At 45.5% G+C, this 17669-nt stretch overlaps 4 protein-coding genes across 4 annotated transcripts; 3 read left to right on the forward strand and 1 right to left on the reverse strand.

The window, feature by feature from the left end:
• Positions 1 to 5530: 5530 nt before the first annotated feature.
• Positions 5531 to 6491, forward strand: BGW36DRAFT_451681 (kinase-like domain-containing protein; the record flags this gene model as incomplete). Its single annotated transcript, XM_046221828.1, has 3 exons — positions 5531 to 5776; positions 5828 to 5930; positions 5985 to 6491. The coding sequence occupies 3 exons, from the start codon at positions 5531 to 5533 to the stop codon at positions 6179 to 6181; spliced, it is 546 nt and encodes a 181-aa protein (XP_046071295.1). The 3' UTR covers positions 6182 to 6491.
• BGW36DRAFT_185256 (ribonuclease H-like domain-containing protein) lies at positions 6492 to 8019 on the reverse strand. The gene is made up of 2 exons (XM_046209748.1): positions 7564 to 8019; positions 6492 to 7503 (listed from the first exon to the last, which is right to left on the reverse strand). The coding sequence occupies exons 1-2, from the start codon at positions 7601 to 7603 to the stop codon at positions 6647 to 6649; spliced, it is 897 nt and encodes a 298-aa protein (XP_046071296.1). The 5' UTR covers positions 7604 to 8019; the 3' UTR covers positions 6492 to 6646.
• A 417-nt stretch (positions 8020 to 8436) lies between these two features.
• BGW36DRAFT_397931 (P-loop containing nucleoside triphosphate hydrolase protein) lies at positions 8437 to 11084 on the forward strand (the record flags this gene model as incomplete). Its single annotated transcript, XM_046218344.1, has 5 exons — positions 8437 to 8979; positions 9012 to 9413; positions 9486 to 10292; positions 10346 to 10586; positions 10648 to 11084. The coding sequence occupies 5 exons, from the start codon at positions 8437 to 8439 to the stop codon at positions 11082 to 11084; spliced, it is 2430 nt and encodes an 809-aa protein (XP_046071297.1).
• An 844-nt stretch (positions 11085 to 11928) lies between these two features.
• BGW36DRAFT_321493 (putative ankyrin repeat-containing protein) lies at positions 11929 to 17599 on the forward strand (the record flags this gene model as incomplete). The annotated part of the gene is made up of 5 exons (XM_046212655.1): positions 11929 to 12814; positions 12865 to 13038; positions 13118 to 14250; positions 14380 to 14998; positions 16484 to 17599. The coding sequence occupies 5 exons, from the start codon at positions 11929 to 11931 to the stop codon at positions 17458 to 17460; spliced, it is 3789 nt and encodes a 1262-aa protein (XP_046071298.1). The 3' UTR covers positions 17461 to 17599.
• Between the last annotated feature and the right edge of the window lie 70 nt (positions 17600 to 17669).

Raw genomic sequence — 17669 nt, forward strand, 5'->3', positions numbered from 1 at the left:
TATCAACAAAGGCCCTCCTTCACGCCTAATCGAGTGCAGAATTGGAGAGGACGTGGCCGAGGTGCTCCCTATGGCTTTAGGCAACGTCAACCGACACTTCCAGGACAAGCTCCAGGCTTCCAAGGAAATCGTAACACCCAAACATATAATGTGAATGTGGATATTCCAAAGGATGCTGATAAAATACCACCTGCTTTGGAGCAGCCCCAAAGCCAGGATACCAACATACAGGTCTACGATATGTCAAATCTCCCTGAAGAAGAGTGCTATGAAAGCTTTGGAGATTACACGCAGGAGCCCGACTCGCACTGGGGCGCTGAAGAGTACGCCGATGAGGCCGCGTTTGAAGATGATTACGACTCCTATGTCAATAACGTCGCTGAAGTCATGGCACCGCCCCCGCGAACATGTGAGAATTGTGAATTGACATTCCCATCTAATAACACGCTCCACGCGCACCTTCGAGACGAATGCGCACAGCCGTCAGATACGCCTACAGAGGTCTCTAATAAGACTGAGATAACCCCTGAAAACAGCTCCGAAGTGATTGAGTCAGAGTTTGACGAATCAGCAGAGCCAGGCTATTCCTTCCGAGGCTGGCACTACGCAGCAGCAAAGCTCCACCTACCGGACAGCAAAGATGAGCGAGAAGCCTGTCTTGACACGGGAACCGGCATATCATTAATTGCAAGAGATTTCTTGAAAAGATATTACCCTAAGGCAAAGATCGAGAAGCGAGGCCAGTCAATTAATGTTAAAGGCATCGGGTCTGATGCATACCAATCAGATGAATTTACAACCATTCCACTGCAATTTACAGCAAAACTACCCAATGACAATAAGACAGTGCTTGTGAGCATCCCCTGCGAGCTTGCAATTGTACCAGCGCTCGGCGCCAACATCCTGATTGGGATTGACATGATGCGACGCCATAAGATTGACCTCAGCATTAGCGGCCAGCGAATTATGATAGGCGCGTGCCAGGATGCAACAGTCCAGGTCCGAATTCGTGCCAAAAAGGACTATGAGCGCTTCCATCCCGTGTACTCAAATACACAGGGATCAATTGTCATTCCTCCCAAATGGCAGGGTATCATTCCCGTTCGCTTCGGTGGAAAGCAATTACATGCAGATCAGGACTATATATTTAACCCCTCATACGATCGGGTCAGCATGTATTCGCACATCATCGATAAAGACACGACAGGAGTAAAAATAGTCAATCTGTCGTCACGCCCAGTGACGATTCCAAAAAACACGCGCATTGGCACCCTAACCGGCTTTGACGAGGTGTCTGCCAATCTCGCAGGTCCCGAAGCAGAGGCTCTCGCGCGGGTGGATCCCAAAAGCTTAATGCGACAGCGAGACCCCACTTCGAAGCTGGTCAACCCGGACGCCTTGCCGAATCTGACCAAGCTCGCCAATGGCGCTACCGTCTATGGCGATGAGGCCGCGGTTCGTGCCTTCGCAGCGGTCGTCAATCGATTCGATATTTGGGAAGATAAAGGTGGCTTTACCGACATTCCAGAAGAGGAATGGATGCGTATTCCCCTGAAGGCGAATTGGGAAGAGAAGATTGTCAGTATGCGCTTGGGCCGAGTCTATCCAGTTGGCCAAAGAGACCGTGAGATCATTGATGAGACGTTTGATAAGCTGCACGGTCAGGACCGTATGGATTGGGCGAAGAACCACACGCCAAGTGGATTTCCGGTTTTTGTTGTCCATCGATTGGTGCATAAAGATGGCAAATGGAAGGATCGATCCCGCGTGGTGATTGATATTCGGCCATTGAATAAGCTGTGTGAACCGGATATCTACCCCATGCCGCAGCAGCAGGAGATCATTGCCATGCTAGCCGGCAAGAAGTTCATCTCCGTCGTGGACGCCCTCGCATTCTTTTATCAATGGCGAATCTACGGACCGCATCAGAATCGCCTTGCCGTCGTGTCCCACCGCGGGCAAGAAATCTTGAAGGTCGCTCCCATGGGATTTCTCAATTCGGTCGCGTACGTGCAGCGCCAGCTAGATACAAAGCTTCGGCGCCATCGCCCGTACTGTCGCACCTATGTGGACGACATCGTGATCGCGTCGCGCACGCTCGATGAGCATGTGCAGCAGCTCGCGGATGTCTTTAGTGACCTAGAGCGCCTCCGCGTGACACTCGCCCCCGAGAAGGCCTATATTGGCTTCCCGAATGTAACCCTGTTAGGGCAGCGAGTGGACTCGCTCGGCATGAGCACCCCCGAAGAACGCCTCCAGGCACTCACCGATCTCGCGTTTCCAACCACCCTGTCGGAGCTGGAGACCTATCTCGGCCTCGCCGGAGTGATTCGGAACTACATTCCAGGCTATGCCTCCATAGTGGGCCCCCTAGAGGACCGAAAGCGCCTGCTATTGAAGCCAGGACCGAAAGCCGGCAAAGCGAGGCGTGCTTTCAGCAACGCAGCCAAAGTGTCAGAGCCTACGGCAGAAGAATTGGGCGCGTTTGAACAGCTTCGTGAAGCATGCAGCCGACACACCATGTTGGTGCACTTTAACCCAGAACGCCCCCTATTTATTGATCTAGACGCAGCTAAGCTGAACAACGGTTTTGGCGGCATGATTTACCATGTAAAGGATGATCTTGATTATCTTAAAGATGCTGCAGACACTAAAACAGCAATGCCCCCACCACCAAGAACCTTAATTGAGCCTATTTTATATCTGTCTCGTCGGCTCAATGAGCATGAACAGCGTTATTGGCCAACAGAATTAGAAGTGGCATGTCTGGTATGGATTCTGCGCAAGACCCGACACCTAGTAGAAGGCTGTTAGAAGGAGGTATTCACCTTTACAGACCACTCGGCCACCGTTGATATTGCGAAGCAGACCAGTCTCAGCTCCACGTCGACAGACCGTTTGAATCTCCGCCTGATCCAAGCCGCTGCCTATATTCAGCGCTTCCATAATCTCAAGGTATTCCATCGTCCAGGCAACACCAACGTCGTACCAGACGCGCTATCTCGTCTTGCGCGCCTGAATCCCCCAACCGAGGATTCCCCCATGTTGGAACAGCTGGACACGCTGTTTACTGAGCAAATCCCAGTCTTCAACACAGTTATCGTGGAACTAAGTGACAATTTTAAGAATCGTCTTATAGAGGGTTATGAGACTGATCCACACTACGCACCAATAATGGAACAGCTTGCAAGGAACGACGGTGCTGATCTGCCAGATCGCATTGATCTGCCCTATGAGATCACCGAAGATGGCCTGCTGTACTCAGTAACTCACCTGGACGAGCGCCGTCTAGTCATTCCCCAAGCACTGCATCATGAGGTCTTTCAGATGGCACATGACGATGCCAATCACTATGGCCTGCAGCGAAGCTTTGAGCGCCTCAACGGCCTGATTATGCATCGCATGAGGCGTCGCCTCAAGGAATATATTGACGCCTGTCCGGACTGCGAAGCCAATCAAACCCGCCGACACCGTCCCTACGGCGACCTGCAGCCAATTGTGGCGCCTCCAATCCCATTCCACACCATTACAATTGACTACGTTTTGGCCTTACCAATCACACGCGAAGGATTTGACTGTGTCATGACCGCTACAGACAAATTTACGAAATCAGTTGAAATCATCCCTGGCGCATCGACATGGGAAGCAAAGCACTGGGCAACCGCGCTATCAAAACGCCTATTGCTAGTAGGCTGGGGCATTCCACATGTTATTGTGTCAGACCGAGATCCCAAATTTCTCAGCGCCTTTTGGGAAGCATTTTTTAAAGCGCTCAACGTGAGCCTGCTGTACGCTGCAGCGTATCACTACCAAACCGATGGTGCGTCCGAACGGACCAACCAGGCACTGGAAATTGCACTCCGCTATTATTTCGCCTCGATGGATGACCCAACACGATGGCCAGAGATCATCCCGTATCTACAGGCGCAATGGGCCTCGACAATCTCGACAGCCACCGGCCAAACGCCAAATGAGCTGAAATTTGGCTTCCAGCCCACGCGCGCTCTCGATATTTTGGCAACAAATGTCAATAAGGTGCAGGACTTTTCATTGCGAATTGATGCAGCCGAATCAATTTCTCTAGCTCAAATGACGATGAAGCGTTTTTATGACGCCCGACATACTCCTAAATTCTTTAATAGGAAGGATAAGGTCATGTTACGCTTACACAAAGGCTATAACATCCCTGAAGTCGTGAACAAGAAGCTGTCACCCCAATATGCGGGCCCGTTTGAGGTGTTAGAACGCATCGGCAATCTCGCATATCGTCTCGACTTCCCCTCACGCTGGAATATCAACGACGTCATCTCGATTGCGCATCTCGAGCCGACCCATGCTGATCCATACAATCGGAACAAGAACTACCACCCAGATCATGTGGAAGGCATCGAGGGCGACACAGAGGATGTCAAATCATATGAGATTAGTCGACTCGTGGATAAGCGAGTTACGCAACGTCGAGGCAGACCGCCAACCATCCACTATCTAGTGCGCTGGACAGGCTACGGCCGTGAGCACGATGTCTGGTTACCCCTAAATAAGCTTCAAAACGCGCAGGAGCTCATTGAGGAGTACGAGGCTCAACGCCGCCCCCAACAGCGCCGCGGCAATCGGTTACCAGCCCGCAACGCCCCCATCCCCGTGCCCGCCATTGACGCTACGCAGCAGCCTGACGTCGACACTCTAGAGGCCACTCTGCCTGTGTCTACACCGGCTCCAGGATCGGCACCCGCATCAGCGCCGCGGAACGAGGACTCAGAATCAGTCAGCCCGCCAGTTTCCAGGCATGATGGCACTACATCTACGACTCGCGCTACACAAGGCACTCAGGCCAGTCGGTCACAGGCTGGTGCACCTGCCCGGCCTAACCCCCTACGAAGGCTTACCCGCGCTGCAGCAAGGCGCCTAGGCGTACAAGTTTGAAGAAAGTAAGGAGGGGGAGTATAGCTAAGTATTGATTTATTGATTTTACTTACAGATTGCTATTGATTTGAGAGCTCTACGTTTATTGATTACTTCTCACCTTTAGTCACTCATTATGCATGCCAATGAGGGAATTGGCTTTGAAAGAAAGGAGTGGCAGTGTCATGATCAAAGGGCTTTCACCATAGTGAAACCCTTCAGGCTATAGATAGATGTTCTTTGTATACCTTTGGCTATATATACGAGCCCTAGGTCCCTCTCATGTACGATAGAACAATCTTCCACACATATCCAGAATGCACACATGCCTTAGATTATAACATAAATACTCCCCTGACCGCGATAGAAGCATCCAAGCATCTAAGCATCTGTCGAAAACTACTCATTAAACTTCATGTCTTTCAAAATGAGCGAACGTATAACACTTCTACCTGCCAAATCCTTTGTGTTTGGAAAAGATGTTGGAGTTGTCGATCCTAAAGAGTCTATCCAAGCTTCTACAAAAACGACCAAACTTGAGCAACCATCATCCCAGCTTCCCAAAGGCTCTTAAATGGACAGAATTTTTGTTAGTTTTGGGAGTGAAAAGCCACAGGGGTATGATGGGATGGAAATGGGAAATGCCTCTCACCCGGTGATGTTTGTTAAGAAACTGAACCTTGTCGATATAAAAGAGCGATATAAAGCTCTAAAGAAAACATACCACGAGAATCTTGTGAACTTGATTGATATATCGCTTGGTCGAGATGCTGTTTACTTAGTCTATGAGCGAACGGGATTGTCTTTGAAGGAAATCAAAGCGCATGGACGAGTTCTGTTTGATGAAATTTCCGTGGCAACGATATGTAGAGAGGTTTCAAACCCTTCGAAATTCACTTAGATGGGAAACTGACAATGTTCATAGATGATACACGGATTGATATATATACATGACGTCCTAAAGCAACATCATGGTGATCTACATTGTGGCAACGTTTATATCAATGAGGATGGCGAAGTTCATATTGGTATGCATTTTTAGTGTCGTTACAAAGGGATTGACTTAATGACGGTTACAATAGGAGATATTGGAAATAGTATGATCAGAAAGGAAGATGAAAACGGAATCTCTCATGATATTCAAGCAATCTATAAGATTGCCTCGTCTCTCCTTGATATTGAGGCCCGCTCAGATAGAAGGAGCATGTCATTCTACCTAGCTGACCATTTCACAAAGTTGCTATCTGATATTCCGCTTCAAGAGCTTCTCAAGGTATGAAGAAATAGTAGTGATGAAATGCTGATATGATTCTGATCTAATGTTATTACAGCACCCATTTTTGAAGATTGGACAGGGATGTTGGTATTTGGCAAATCTTGGAGTCTTATATACCTTTGGAGTGCAGAGAAACTCGTGGTTTGGCCACCAGCTCATGGGAGAAAATTATGATGACACGGAATCTGAGGAAGAGCGAATACTCTAATACGATAGCTTTCTTGCAAGGCTTAGTTTGAGCAAGACGATAGGGCCATCTGATTGTATTTAGTTTTCATATTAAGAAATAAAGCCTGCGATAATTAACTTCATTTCGGTATTAAGTTATCGCCCAGTTAAAACAATTGCCGTGCTTTCAAATAAGAAGTTATTACATTGGAGATAGCCTTGGGGCAGAGTCGCCTTCGCCGTCTGGCTGGCCCACTTTTCAGTAGCCTTGAGCTTGAAGCGTAGCCTATAAAAAGAGAATCACCAAGGGCCTAGAGCTTTATGTCTTCCATGAGGCTGGTAGGAAGGGCTCTGAGATGAACGGATCCTAGCCCTTGTAGCACTCTCTACTTTGAGACGCCACTCGGAACTCAGTCTCGCATTATAAGAAGACCAAAGACGGGGCAGAAACTGGACATCTTGGACGCAATATGACTGAATGATATCATCAAGTGGGCGGTAGTTGAAAACATCATAAGAACCCCCCTTCTCTGGCGCGAATAATTGAAGCCCTTTTTCTTTTGTGGCCTTCCATACTTGCCTTTCTCTATCGGTCAACATTGCGTCATGCTCAATGCATTTCGTCAAGCCGTTCACGAATTTCCGACCGAACGGTCGACATGCCAGTTCCATGAGTTGAATATCATCGATGCCGGAAAGGCGAATGCCAAAATGGCTATATAATGCATCTGAGTCATTTCTCACATCGAAAATTGCTTTTTGAACGGTCACTGATTCAAGAATGTCCTGAAGCGTCAACCTGTTATTGCCCTTTGTTGAGAAAGCTTTTTGGCCCAGGCTATGAACATCCACAAGGTATACGTGATGTTCAGACGGAATAAATATCTGGAGGATAGATACTTTTCCGTTTCTAGAAAGCTGCTCTCCTTCTAAGTCCAAATAGAGTGATGGAGAAAGGGGCTGACAGTCACATATTGAGTCAACGAGGTCAGAGATTCCCTCCGTGGTATTGACAAGGCTTGATGTAATTCTGCAGAAATTGGTTTGATCGGAACCTTTATTCGGTTCTTGAATAGTTAGATTTGATACGCGCTCCAACATAGAGGATTCTTCATATGCAGCTTGCGACTTAGAGACCTTTTCTGTTCGGATAACACCTAGGAAATTATGTTTAGAAAGAAAGCTCCGCTAACTGCAGACAGAGGGCGAAACCGTACCTATGTCCGCCGCATTGAGATATTCAGCTTCAGCCGACATTATTGGAACAATAATACGACTGCTTCGTAGTACCTCTTCCACTCCTCTGCCTCGCGACTCATCCCTTTGCCCCGGTTATATATGTGGGTTATTTACTGTCATTGTTAATATTTCACTCTCCTAGCGTCGAGGAGCATTTGAGATTGCACGACATTGCCCACAGTTGCCAAATTCCTGACAACGATGAATGTAGCATAATAAAATAATACAGGAACTCATATCGTTAGGGTGATTAGCTATTTAGTAAGTCATTCCTTGTTATAATTAAAGGGACGAAAATCATTTGAGAGGATGAGGTTGCATGCAAAGAATGTTATTGATCTGGCATTTCAGACATCATGGATGGTATACTTAGTGTATGAGGCGCTTTACGGTGTTGCATCCTTCCCATTCCACGGCTTAGGTCATATGTAGACATTCAGTTAGTAGGAATGATGTTGATTGAAAATTCAGAGTGAAGTATTCGAGGCGACCTTCGCACTGCTTAGTTTACATGCAGAGTGAGATGCTCACATTCCGAATTAATAAAACGAAGCCAACCTAATAGCCTATGGAATGCACGCCACACATTACCGTTTTGGTAGTACACCAATATAAGTATCTCTTTATGAAGAGCGTTATACACGTATCATCTCTTCGAGCCCTTCCGGGCACTTGAACAATTGGGAGTCTGGAAAATTCATTGAGACCGTGCCAGTGAAAGTGCTTAGATTCTACTAGGTTCAACTTTCATAGCGACCTCGCAGGACTTTGAGTGAAATGCCAATATAATAATATATTGCAGCCCACTGTTCAATACCTGCAGCATAGTTTCAAGGCTGATTCACTTGAACATGACACGTTTTTCAGCCGATGCCCTATCCGGGCTCTGCACGCAAGAACAGCTGGATCTTCTAGATTCAGTCGATACTCTTCGCTTGCAAGGAATTAGCCACTATATTTCACTCCCGCAGATTATTGTGTGCGGGGATCAATCTTCGGGTAAGAGCTCCGTCTTGGAAGCCATATCAGGAGTCGCATTTTCAGTGAAGAGTAGCCTCTGCACACGATTTCCCACGGAACTTGTTCTCCGTAAAAGCGGGCGGATTGGAGTGAGTGTATCAATTGTTCCTCACCAGTCTCACACGGATTCTGAAAAGCAGTCATTGGGGGATTTCCGCGAAAATCTGGACAGTTTCGATGGTCTACCCGAGTTGATCGAAAATGCGAAGGCCGTTATGGGAATCTCGACTCATGGAAAGGCATTTTCCAACGATCTTCTCAGGGTAGAAGTTTCGGGACCTGATCGACCTCATTTGACTATCGTCGATCTGCCAGGACTCATTCATTCAGAAACAAAACAGCAATCTGCTGCCGACGTCAAGTTGGTACAGGATGTAGTTTAGGCGTATATGAAAGAACCGAGAAGTGTCATCCTGCCGTGGTCTCTGCGAAAAACGATTTTGCCAATCAGATCGTTCTGAACCTCGCCCGCAATGCTGATGGATCTGGGCTGCGAACGCTTGGTGTGATTACAAAGCCGGATACATTGATTCCAGGGTCCGAAAGCGAGAGCATGTTTGTATCTCTTGCTAAGAATCAGGACGTTATATTCAATCTCGGGTGGCACGTGCTCAGGAATAGGGATACCGAACAGGATAAAGGAACCTTGTCGGAGCGTAACACACAAGAGCAACAATTCTTTTCACAAGGTGTCTGGGAGTGTATGCCTCGAGCTCTGGTGGGTATTGATACCCTGAGAGATCGTCTTAGCAAACTGCTTCTTGCGCAAATTGCTTCGGAGTTACCAAGTTTGATTGATGAGATTGAAGTACAATTAGATAATTGTCATGAGGAACTGAGACTTCTGGGTGACGCAAGGGAGACCCCTTCGCAATAACAGTCGTACCTTTTTCAAATCAGCCAGTCATTCCAGTCCATTGTAAAGGCTGCCGTTGATGGAACATACAATCATCATTTTTTCGAAGACGTAAAGAAGAAAACCGGTATCCAGAAGCGAATCCGTGCGGTGATACAGAATCTCAATGAGGATTTCGCGCAGCACATGAGACTACATGGACACTACCGGCATATTTGCCATCAAGATGAAAAGAAGAAAAAAGTAGCCACAGCACAGATTTTAATCACACGTGAACATTTCATTCAACATATCGGAAAGCTTGTCAAACAGACCAGAGGTCGTGAGCTGCCTGGCACTTTTAATCCTATGATTATATCGGACCTATTTATGGAACAATGCAATCCATGGGAAGAAATCACTCGGAAACATATCTCACAAGTTGGTCATGCAGTGAAGGTGTTCATCGGACTTGCTGTGTCCTACGTGGCAGACAAAGCTACATCGGCTGCACTTATGAGAGATATTTTTCACCCTCAGCTAGATGAACTTCAGCAGGCTGTCGAGGCGAAAACTTCCGATCTACTGAAGCCCCATAGAGAAGGTCACCCAATTACTTACAATCATTATTTCACTGAGAATTTGCAAAAAATACGGCATCAGCGCCGGGAGAGTGAAGTTCTCCAGTCAATTCAAGGCTTCTTCAATGTCAGCAATGTGGATTCGCCTTACGAGCAGAGCGGTCCCATTAAGCTTCGTGAATTGTTCAATTCTATCATGCAGAATAGAGAGCCCGATATGTGTCGTTTTGCCTCTGCAGAGGCACTACATTGTATGCTGGCGTACTATAAGGTCAATTCGAATTGCTTCTGGAGTCTGAATATGCCCGTTAATCAGATTTATAGGTCGCCATGAAGAGATTTATTGATGACATCGCCATTGAGGTCATTGAAGGAACGCTTGTGACGTCCCTTTCTGACCTCTTCTCCCCCGTTTCGGTATTCCAAATGCCTCCGGATACTATAACTCGGATTGCAGGAGAGTCGGAGGAAAATCGGAGCTTGCGTGAACAATTAACTAAGAAGCTGGACGTTTTATTGAAGGGTTCAGAAACATGTAAAAAGTTTGTGAGGATTCGTACCATAGGTGAGAAAGATGTACAATTATTTTGCGATGACCTTCCTAATATTCCTAATATGAGGAATAGCTGTTGAAGATATGCGATACTCCTCCGACAGCGGCAACAAGCTTCCGGAGAGCCCCCTATCCACTCAGGAAGCAGATTCTGAACAACTAGGAGAGAGTAGCAGGTTTTGCTCAGTCGGAAATCGTGTAGGGAGCGAGATTTACCTCCAAGAAGACTCTGAAAGTACAATGATGGCCCTGGTAAATCCACCTTATTCCGACCCCATAAATGAGCCAGATAAACCTACAATCAATTCGGAGATGCTTGCTGGGGATCAAGACGAAGATGACTTACCCACATGGAAAGACTTAATGAAAAAAGCCAAAACATTGAAGAAAGATATTAAGAAACAAAAGAAGCAGAAAAGCTTTCTTGTGGATATCGCTAAATCCCCCGACGGTAAATTACTAGATGAAGTACCTGCTGAGTACCTGAGAAAAGCTGAGGAAGTGGCATGAAATTATTTTAACAAATATATGCGGACTATTTTATAATAATCGCTGAGTAATGCCGCAAGAAATAGTATTCGGATATCCACATTAAAAAACGGCAACGAGAGAGGGATGGTAAATGATTTGAGAGGGGTATATAGATTGCTGCCTGAATGCCGACGTACCCGAAAAATGCAATACCCGTTTCATTTCAGCTCACCATCCCTTGCAAGGTGGGACTGAGAACAGATACATATCGCCACGGGACTACTAAATAACCATGGACCAACTCTTCATATTGGCTCGCCTCTGATACTATTAAGAACCGCGTGGCGTCTAGTACGGAACTTCTTACCTCTACATTTTGGACATAATCAAAATAAATGTGGACGGTGCCGATGAAAAGTCTCATTACTCATTGGCTATTTTGAATTCGGCTCCTAGGGCGGGGTAAACGGAGCGGCGGGACAGTGGCTCCTGAGGAAGCTGAGGATGACGCCAGGTTCTATATCTGGGACCTGTGTGATGGAATCTGTCAACGGCCGGATATCGTGGGTTGACATGAAGTAGATCTTAAACATTCTTGTTTGCTAAAAACCTTCCATGAAAATGAAGATCGCGTATCTCATTACACGAGGTTGCGGGGTTATAAGCCATAGCCAATCGCGACGTCCTCTTAGGGCCACCCCAAGTCCAGTCAGCCTCGTCACAATTCGTATCAGCCTTGTCAATGTCAACCCAGTCAATGTCAACCCAATTTAATGTACCATCTTAGAACAAGAGGATCCAGTAACAGTTTGCTCTTCTAACAGCCATTCATCTTCAGTCTCTTCTTATGCCTCTATAAAAACGAGCTTCTCAGTCGCACAGCATGGGTGACCAGCAGTTGTCGCACGAGGATTATACTATCGGGTGGATATGTGCTTTACCAAAGACTGAGCGGGTGGCCGCAGCGGCAATGTTGGACGACGAACATCGAATACTACCAGCGGCGGATCCACGGGACGCAAACACGTATCACCTCGGCCGGATCGGAGATCATAACGTGGTGATTGCTTGCCTGCCCGCAGAAGCAACAGGCAAGGTGTCTGCTGCAACCGTGGCAAAGGACATGCTGCGCAGTTTCCCATCCATCAGATTTGGGCTCATGGTTGGAATCGGTGGCGGAGTACCATATAAGGCGCAGGAGCGAGTGAATAACAATGGAAATGAGAAAGACTATTCGGATGATGAGTCTGAAACTGACATGGAAGAAATACAGGACATCAGACTTGGTGATGTGGTGGTCAGCCTACATTCCAAATCCACCGAAGCCGTCGTGCAGTATGATTTTGGCAAATCGGAGCAGGAGAAGCGGTTTGTTCATACTGGTGGGAAGCTCAACAAACCACCAAACATAGTCCTCAATGCGGTGTCCAGACTTCAGGCTGACCATGCGCGAGGAAGATACAAGATTCCTGAGATGCTCTCAGCAATGTTATCAGATAACCCGACGATGATGAAGTTTCAGCATCAGGGTTTCGAAAAAGACCGACTCTTCAAACCAGAAGTTGTTCATGAGGAAGGAAAGAAGTCATGCAAGGCTTGTTACGGAGTCAATGATGGCAACGTTGTAAGGAGAAAAGACCGGTCCGAAAAGGTTCCTAGGATCTATTATGGAACTATAGGGTCTGCAGATCAAGTGATGCGAGATGCTATCCTTAGAGATCAGTGGGCATCGAAGGAGAACATTATATGTTTCGAGATGGAGGCCGCTGGTGAGTGGGGTATGTATAATGTAAAGCTCTTGTGTCTAACTTGGCGTTAGGACTGATGGATTCATTCCCGTGTATTGTCATTCGAGGAATCTGCGACTATGCTGATTCCCATAAGAACAAAATCTGGCAACCATATGCTGCTGCCACTGCGGCATCGTACGCAAAAGAACTACTGTTGGTCATTCCTGGACAAGGCATTACGGTATTATCTCCAATCAAGCAATGTATGTAACCTAACCGAGCTTAGCTCACTGTGGTATGGGCAGTATATTAGATAGCTAATGTTACTTCCGTTCTTGCCAGTACTGAGTGTTTCTAAGCAACTTGACTCTGTGAATCAAGGTCTTAGCAGGGCATTTGAACAGCGTGAAAGTCACCACCACGAAAGAATGGAGCGGGCCTTGACCGAAGACCAGCGTCGCTGCCATCAAGTATTCAAGACGTCAACCTATGAAGAGCGTAAAAACAATAATCCACACAGAATACCAGGAACCTGTGAATGGGCCTTGAGAAGCCCCGAATATCTACGTTGGTGGGAAGCTCCGAATAACGATCTCTTGTGGATCTCGGCTGATCCAGGTTGTGGCAAATCTGTGCTTGCAAAATCTCTGGTCGACGAGGTCTTTAAGACATCTGATCCAAGTATATCAATTGTATATTTTTTCTTTAAGGACAACGATGAACAGAACAATCTCGCTACTGCACTGTGTGCTATACTGCATCAGCTCTTTAGCTTGCAGCCCCAACTGTTGCGACATGCATTGCCATTCTGGGAAAAGAATCACGAGAAGATTCAGCACGAAGTTGGGGATATGTGGCGCATTTTTCTGGCAGCAACATCTGACCCGACAATGGGTAAAACTATCTGTGTTTTTGATGCTCTAGATGAGTGTCGAAGCCAGGACCAAAAGCAGCTCATACAAAAGCTTCAAGAACACCATACGCAATCTCACCCCTCTGGTGAGAGAAAGTGGTTGAAGTTTTTGGCTACTAGTCGACCATACGATGATATTCAAGATAGTTTTCGGTCGGTAACGAAATCATTTCCACAAATTCATCTCCGTGGTGAAGAGGAAAATGATCAAATTCACGAGGAGATTAATCTTGTTGTGAAAGTTAAAGTGGCTGACCTTGGAGAGAGGTTGAATTTGTGTACTCAAAAACAAAGACAACTGGAAAAAGATCTTCTCCATATGAATCACCGCACGTATTTGTGGCTTTATCTAGCGATCGATCACATTGAGACGGCACTGAAAGATAGTTTTTGGCCAGACCAGGAGCCAATTCCACTGGTTCCAAAAGACGTTAATGATGCTTACGAGAAAATCCTAGATCGAGTCACTCCTAAACAAGAAGCGACGGTGAAGAAAATCTTACAAATAATCGTCGGCGCGCGACGTCCATTGACCGTTCAAGAAATGGCGATGGCCTTAGGGGTCACTTTACAGCATGCGAAAACAGCAGAAGAGGCTACTGCTAGCCACAGTGGACTAAAACAGAAAATACGGCGACTGTGTGGACTCTTTATCTTTATCAAAGATACCAAGATCTACCTCATTCATCAGACGGCAAGAGAATTCTTAATTACCAAGGTGAACAGGTCTACCAGCATTAAATGGTATCTTGAACCAAACGAAACCGAGATCGAAATGACTCGGATTTGTGTCGGTTACCTGCTTATGGATGACGTCGCGGGCGGTAGTAAACAAGATTTACTGAACTATTCAGCAGAGAATTGGCCAGATCATTTCCGACATATACAATCGAAGGACGATAGGTTAGATCAAGAGGTTTATAAACTGTATAACCTTAATACTAAGTTGTTTGGTCTATGGTTTCCTATATTCTGGAAGGCTGAAATGGCATATGGGAGACAACCCAGTATGAATGCACTACATCTAGCTGCATTTAATGGGCATAATGATATGGTTTCTGTACTGGTCATAAATGAGAAATACGTTATTGATCAGGCCGATAATACAAATATGAATGCATTGCGTTGGGCATGTTTACGCGGCCATTCAAATATTGTTCAAATATTACTTGCCGAGGGCACTGATGTCAACGGTCAAGGAGGAAACTATGGTAATGCTCTCCAGGCTGCTTCATTTGGAGGACATTTTGACATTATTCAACAATTACTCGATAAAGGAGCTGATGTCAACGCTCAAGGAGGAAAATATGGTAATGCTCTCCAGGCTGCTTCATATGGAGGAGATCTTAACATTGTTCAACAACTACTCGATAAAGGAGCTGATGTCAACGCTCATGGAGGAAGATATGGTAATGCTCTCCAGGCTGCTTCATATGGAGGACATTTTGACATTGTTCAACGATTACTCGATAAAGGAGCTGATGTCAACGTCCAAGAAGGAGAACGTGGCAATGCTCTCCAGGCTGCTTCACATAGAGGACATCTTAACATTGTTCAAAAACTACTGGATAAAGGAGCTGATGTTAACGCTCACGGACGGTATTTTGGTAATGCTCTCCAGGCTGCTTCATTTGGAGGACATTTTGACATTATTCAACAATTACTTGATAAAGGAGCTGATGTCAACGCTCAAGGAGGAGAATATGGTAATGCTCTCCAGGCTGCTTCATATAGAGGACATCTTAACATTGTTCAACAACTACTCGATAAAGGAGCTGATATCAACGCTCAAGGAGGAGAATATGGCAATGCTCTTCAGGCTGCTTCATGTGGAGGAGATCTTCATATTGTTCAACAATTACTCAGTAAAGGAGCTGATGTCAACGCTCAAGGAGGAAAATATGGCAATGCTCTTCAGACTGCTTCATTAAGAAGACATCTTAATATTGTTCAACAATTACTCAATAAAGGAGCTGATATCAACACTCAAGGAGGAGAATACGGCAATGCTCTTCAGGCTGCTTCATGTGGAGGAGATCTTAACATTGTTCAACAACTACTCGATAAAGGAGCTGATGTCAACGCTCAAGGAGGAAAGTATGGTAATACTCTTCAGGCTGCTTCATTTGGAGGACATTTTGACATTGTTCAACAATTACTTAATAAAGGAGCTGATGTCAACGCTCAAGGAGGAGAATACGGTAATGCTCTTCAGACTGCTTCATATAGAGGACATCTTCATATTGTTCAACAATTACTCAGTAAAGGAGCTGATGTCAACGCTCAAGGAGGAAAGTATGGTAATGCTCTCCAGGCTGCTTCGTTTGAAGGACATTTTGACATTGTTCAACAATTACTTAGTAAAGGAGCTGATGTCAGCGCTCAAGGAGGAAGATATGACAATGCTCTCCAGGCTGCTTCATTTGAAGGACATCTTAACATTGTTCAACAATTACTCGATAAAGGAGCTGATGTCAATGCTCAAGGAGGATATTTTGGTAATGCTCTTCAGACTGCTTCATTAGGAGGACATCTTGATATTGTTCAACAATTACTCAATAAAGGAGCTGATGTCAACGCTCAAGGAGGAGAATACGGCAATGCTCTTCAGGCTGCTTCATGTGGAGGAGATCTTCATATTGTTCAACAATTACTCAGTAAAGGAGCTGATGTCAACGCTCAAGGAGGAAAGTATGATAATGCTCTTCAGGCTGCTTCATTTAGAGGACATTTTGACATTGTTCAACAATTACTTAGTAAAGGAGCTGATGTCAACGCTCAAGGAGGAGAATATGGTAATGCTCTCCAGGCTGCTTCATATAGAGGACATCTTAACATTGTTCAACAACTACTCGATAAAGGAGCTGATATCAACGCTCAAGGAGGAGAATATGGCAATGCTCTTCAGGCTGCTTCATGTGGAGGAGATCTTCATATTGTTCAACAATTACTCAGTAAAGGAGCTGATGTCAACGCTCAAGGAGGAAAATATGGCAATGCTCTTCAGACTGCTTCATTAAGAAGACATCTTAATATTGTTCAACAATTACTCAATAAAGGAGCTGATATCAACACTCAAGGAGGAGAATACGGTAATGCTCTTCAGGCTGCTTCATGTGGAGGAGATCTTCATATTGTTCAACAATTACTCAGTAAAGGAGCTGATGTTAACGCTCAAGAAGGAAAGTATGGTAATACTCTCCAGGCTGCTTCATTTGGAGGACATTTTGACATTGTTCAACAATTACTCAATAAAGGAGCTGATGTCAACGCTCAAGGAGGAGAATACGGTAATGCTCTCCAGGCTGCTTCATATAGAGGACATCTTAATATTGTTCAACAATTACTTGATAAAGGAGCTGATGTCAACGCTCAAGAAGAAAAATATGGTAATGCTCTCCAGGCTGCTTCATTTGGAGGACATTTTGACATTGTTCAACAATTACTCGATAAAGGAGCTGATATCAACGCTCATGGAGGATATTTTGGTAATGCTCTCCAAGCTGCTTCATATAGAGGACATCTTAATATTTTTCAACGATTACTCGATAAAGGAGCTGATGCCAACGCTCATGGAGGATATTTTGGTAATGCTCTCCAGGCTGCTTCATATGGAGGACATCTTGATATTGTTCAACAATTACTCGATAAAGGAGCTGATGTTAACGCTCATGGAGGATATTTTGGTAATGCTCTCCAGGCTGCTTCAAATAGAGGACATCTTGATATTGTTCAAAAACTACTCGACTCGACTCAGGACCGTGGTGAGTGAAAAGAATAGCTATCTCACCAAAATACATAGTAGTGTTAGAAAACGGATATAGGAAAATTCGGATCTCATGTGTGAGATCAGTCGCTGTTGTACATATTCTAATTTCTCACACACTCAAAGCAAAATGTAATACTATAACAAATGGTATCAACATATTTACGTGTAGAAAATATTGTTGAGACAATGGCGAAGACTAATTATTGCAAAAT

Source organism: Talaromyces proteolyticus (genome assembly GCF_021365285.1).
Source record: "Talaromyces proteolyticus strain PMI_201 chromosome Unknown BGW36scaffold_7, whole genome shotgun sequence".
Lineage (NCBI taxonomy): Eukaryota > Fungi > Ascomycota > Eurotiomycetes > Eurotiales > Trichocomaceae > Talaromyces > Talaromyces proteolyticus.

Bases quoted from the DNA above. Each gene is read 5' to 3' on its own strand.
- BGW36DRAFT_185256 (XM_046209748.1), bottom strand. From the start codon at position 7,603: ATGTCGGCTGAAGCTGAATATCTCAATGCGGCGGACATAG. The intron at 7,504-7,563 runs GTACGGTTTCGC...ATAATTTCCTAG, and splicing joins TCTCAATGCGGCGGACATAG to GTGTTATCCGAACAGAAAAG.